General features: G+C 33.8%; 1 protein-coding gene across 1 annotated transcript in view; it reads left to right on the top strand.

The window, feature by feature from the left end:
* The window catches only part of patj (PATJ crumbs cell polarity complex component), a 134871-nt gene that overhangs the window by 126545 nt on the left and 3215 nt on the right, over positions 1-5111 (top strand). Inside the window, exons 47-48 of the mRNA XM_016462200.1 lie at positions 2856-2959; positions 3080-3203. Of these exons, the coding sequence (XP_016317686.1) occupies positions 2856-2959; positions 3080-3203 (228 nt within the window). The remainder of the gene's footprint in view (positions 1-2855; positions 2960-3079; positions 3204-5111) is intronic.

Here is a 5111-nt window from a genome sequence, read left to right as displayed (position 1 = left end):
AATATAACAAAGAGTGAAAAATTTAAGGGGGTCTGAATACTTTCCGTACCCACTGTATATGTATGTATGTATGTATATTTTCCATTTTCACAAACGCAAACATCAGAACTCAGAACACCCTAGCAACAGCATGCCATGCCTTAACAGTGGCATAGCAATATAGTAAATACTGCTTGGAACATTCAGAAATTGCATTGCATTTCAGTGCCCTGGCAACTACTCAGAACACCCTAGCAACAGATTAGTAGCCACAATGTAATTTTCTATGAACCAGGACCGTGCACAGACCTTTTGAGGGGCATGTGCTGAAACTGAAAACCCCCCCCCTTTTTTTGGTCACATCTTAATGACAAATTAAATAACACAAAATAATAGTCTCAAAAGCTTTAGATTTATTCACTATTAATAGTCATAATAATAATACAGTTTGAAGAAAAATATTTTTTAGCTATTCTGTTTGGTTTTATAAGCTAATTTGTATTATTTGGTTAACATGTTTATGTATGTCATTGAGAAAAGTGGAAGGTAAAGCAATGAGTCAAGCATTTTTGTCAAACTATTTTGTAATATAATTTAAATAATTATGTCCAACACAATTCCGTCACTACATACCGTCACTAGGCCTATTGCATATCCAACATGTATCCGCATACCTGGCAAAAACTTGATACTGTGGAGGACCAGGGATGTTGGTCTCATGAGGGTCTAAAGTAGGCCAGCAATGAAAAATTTATAAAATATTGTGAAAAGTACAGTTGTAGTGAAACGTTTGAATTGTACCAGAGCTCTCCCCTATATATATATATATATATATATATACAGAATACTACTACATTCTGCATGATAAAATATAAAGATTTCACAGTGATCTGATTCTGTAATGTTTTATTTTTAATTACTAAAACATTACTTAAAACCATGTTTTACTACATTTATACATGTGACGAAGAGTGGGGAGTATAGAGTATGAGATTAAGAAATTAGCTAGCTACGTGCATATTAACAGCGTAAACATGAACCATGCGACCATATAATATGATTACATGTTAATAAAATAAGTGTATCAACAATAATAAATCAAATAATTTTTTTAGAAATATATTTTACCTAGGTGACGAGGATCACTCAGTCGCTTTGTGTCAAACTCAAATGCAGTTACGGGGTTTTTGATCAGCGAATGTATGGAAATGTGCATTTTGTCCGTCAATAAAACGGCGGCATCGCATTATGTTTCCATCAACAGGTTACAAAGTTTGTTGTGGCTATATGGGTGCTCAGTTTTTCCTGTTGTAAAATACATTTGGCCAAAATCTAATTTTATAAAAGAGATGAAATGCTGTATGAATAGGTTCTTTAAGTGTATTGGACTGGATGGCAAATGCTAGCCCTCTCTCTCCGGTCCCACACGTCCCACACGTATCAGACCTCAAATACATAACATATGAGCATTTATAGACATAGTGTTTCTTGCGTAACGAAAATGCTGTACTTATTCAAACAACAAGATCTTTATTTACCCTTGCAAGACTTCGTTCAGCTGCTGTGGAACTTCAGTTCATTCAGTCAAGATAGAGGGAGTTATGAGATTTTACTGACCAACAAGATTTAGTTATAAGCTCTTTTTAATACCTCTCACTGGCTAAATATTTGTAAAACAGGCAGATAAATGTAAAGGGTGACCAATAGCATTGATTTTTTGAAGAAAAAACAAAAAAAACACCGCCACCAAAAAAAGGGCATGTCGGAGTGTAAGGGAAAAAAGGTTGAGCCCTACCTGTGCTATAAACCACTCCAATTAGTGGCTTAGCAACATACTAAAACTTCTCAGAAACCCAGAACACCATCTAGCAACTGCATCACAGTGGCCTGGCCGTTAAATAAGTCGTGTTTAATAAATTGGTTTTATCAGTCATTTATTGGCATTTAAGAGCATACCCTAGCAACAAACCATTTTCTTTCTTTCTTTCTTTCTTTCTTTCCCTTCTTTCTTTTTTTTCTTTATTTCTTGTCTTCCTCCTTTCATTCTTTACTTCCCTTTCTTCGTTCTCATTCTCTTTTAACACACTTCTTTTTTCTTTCTTTATCCTTTTATTTATTTCTGTTTATCTCTTTTCTTGTTTCCCCGCTCTTTTATCACTCTTTTGTCTCTTCTTTTTTCTTTTTTCAGCTGCTTTCATTTTTCTTTTTTTATCAGTGTCCCTCTGTTTTTAGATATTTATTTATATTTCTCTTTTTTTCTCACTTTCTTTTATCTCTCTCTTTCTTTTTTCAGCCTTTCTTTTTCTTTTCTCACTCTTTCTTTTCTCACTTTCTTTTTTTCTTTTTTTTTTATTAGCCTTTTTTCTTTTCTGTCGGTCTCTTTCTTTCTTTCTCTCAGTAGGTGTAGGTGAAGATAGCGAGTGTGATGACTTGGGAGTGTTTCCCTGTTGTTGTGGACTCATTCATTAATTAGCTTTTGTTTATTGTTGTGTATTTTACTTTTAATTGCTTTGCCGTTAATTAAATATGCAAATTAATATGCCACTGCCCTCGTAGCCAGCCCAGAGTTTAATGGAAGAGGAAAATTTAAATGAAACATGACAGAAAAAGGCATTTTTGATTCTGATGAGGGAGACAGAGGTTTGATGAACAGCGGCTGAGCGATCGGTCGCCAACAGTCGCCAAGAAGAACATTAAAGGATTGGCCGCATACATTTCAATGCCAAACACACACAACATAGAGAGTAGTTTCCTGTTATCTACAGGCAGACAGTCATTTGTGAAAACACACACATCTAAATGGAAGAAAGCACACTTTCAAGACCGAGTCATTTATTTGCTTTAAATGTTTGACAGTGTCCGTCTGTGATTGACAGGTGGTTGCCGACACCAACATCAGTGCCATAGCCAGTCAGGTGGAGAGTCTGTCCAGTAGCTCCACCCCCAGCACCAATCCAGAGGTCCGGCCGGTGGAACCAGAGTGAGTGACATCACCATGGCAACAAGACTCCCACTTCCTGTTTGACCTTAAACATTCCGTTACAGAATTCTCCGTTTATTATATATCTGATTTTATTTTCTGTGTGTGTCATATGGACAGGACGCCCAAGCCAAAGACCATCATTCTGGAGAAGGGCTCAGAGGGGCTGGGCTTCAGCATTGTGGGCGGCTTTGGGAGTCCACATGGAGATCTTCCCATCTACGTCAAAACAGTCTTCAGCAAGGTAATTCCTGCAGGATCATTTGCAGATTAAATGAAACTAAACACATTTGGACACCTGACATCGGCCATGAAATTAGACATTAACCTAAACGCTCTGATAAACTGAGACGTGTTACTCGTGGACAACACAGCTTTGAATCCAGCTAAATAAATAAATGACTTAATTATTCAGTTATTTATCAGTCATTTATGGGCATTTAAATAAATTACAGCATAGCAACCATCCAAGAGTTTTGTACGGGCAATCACTACATGTATTTTCTTTTTCTTTCTTTCTTTCTTTCTTTCTTTCTTTCTTTCTTTTTCTTTTTCATCAGTCTTTTTCTTTCTCAATCACTCTTTTTCATTTCAATTAAGTTTATTTTATTTTCTCAAGGATTGTCTTAAATTTGTTGAATAGAATAGAATGTTTGAACATGTTTTAGTACAATTTTGTATATATAAATGTATATGTAAATGTATTTATTTTATAATGTTTATTTGTAGCAATTAATATCAGGTTTATAATTTGTGGAATATCGTAATTTATAATATTAATTTATATTGATTAAACATTTACTCTCTTGATAGTTTAAGTTGAAGTACTAAATTTACTAAAACAGGTAAAAAAATTAATAAATATAAATATAAATGATAAAAAAAAACTAAAAATGATAGAAGCACAAAATTACTCAAACTTGAACTAAAATTAAAACTTCTAAAAAATATATATAAAAATAAAGGCTAATTTAAAATAATAAATAATATAACAATAAATAAATAACAGTAAAATAACACTGATGTGTAGTAACTCTTACGCTATATAAATTAAGTAATATTGCTTTTTTGGTAACAGGCTGTTAAAATCAAATAATTTCACATACTTACATATTTTTGCTTAAATATATCCAGAACCCTGCATATAACATCTGTACAGTACAAAAAGGTGGATGTGTAAAACAGACAAGAAATGTATTTTCCTGCAGCATATTGCTATGTGCAGACTGTACGTCTCTGGTCATGCTCTGGCCACCAGGTGGCAGCATAGAGCTCTGTTTCACAAGAACATAACCAGAGATAAGACTCATGTCAAACACTTCATATTCAACTAGATACAGTACATGTTTTGTGTTTATGTGAAATGATTCTTCTGATGACTCTTTCAACCCCACTGGCGGTCTGTGAATGTCTTGAACTGACATATTGTTCAAAGAAAACATATTTGAAAATATGAAAGTAATACATGATTTAAATATAATTTATATATAGTAATATTTATTGATAATAATAATCCATAATATTTAATATTTTAAATATAATACTATATAAGGATATTTCTAAAATTTGGTACATTTAAAGGGTTAGTTCACCCAAAAATGAAAATTCTGTCATTAATTACTCACCCTCATGTCGTTCCAAACCCGTAAGACCTTCATTATCTTCAGAACACAAATTAAGATATTTTTGATGAAATCCGAGAGCTTTCCGACCCTGCAAAGACAGCAACACAACTGAAATGTTCCCAAGTCCAGAAACGTAGCAAGGAGATCGATAAAACAGTCCACGTGACATCAGTGGCTCAACATCAACGAAAATTTTTTTTGTGCTCAAAGAAAACAAAACGTAAACAACGCTGATTACGTTCTGGGTAAAACACGCGTATGCGTCATGGTACTTTCCAAAATGGTGGAAGACAGTAACTCGGGGAGAAGAATAGTTGAATAAATCATGTATCATTAAATCATTATTCAAATCATGAATAAATCTTTGTGCACAAAAAAATTCAAAAAATTCTCGTAGCTTCGCAAAATTGAAGTTGAGCCACTGATGTCACATGGACTATTTTACCAATGTCCTTACTACTGTAAGGGAAACAGGTCAATTTAGCTCAAAGGGAATCATTTAAGATTGTATAGGGAATTTGGACATA

This window comes from Sinocyclocheilus anshuiensis, unplaced genomic scaffold (genome assembly GCF_001515605.1).
Source record: "Sinocyclocheilus anshuiensis isolate Anshui unplaced genomic scaffold, SAMN03320099.WGS_v1.1 scaffold560, whole genome shotgun sequence".
Lineage (NCBI taxonomy): Eukaryota > Metazoa > Chordata > Actinopteri > Cypriniformes > Cyprinidae > Sinocyclocheilus > Sinocyclocheilus anshuiensis.
The sequence above is the reverse complement of the archived record's forward strand: the minus strand, read 5'-3'. Positions and strand labels throughout refer to the sequence as shown.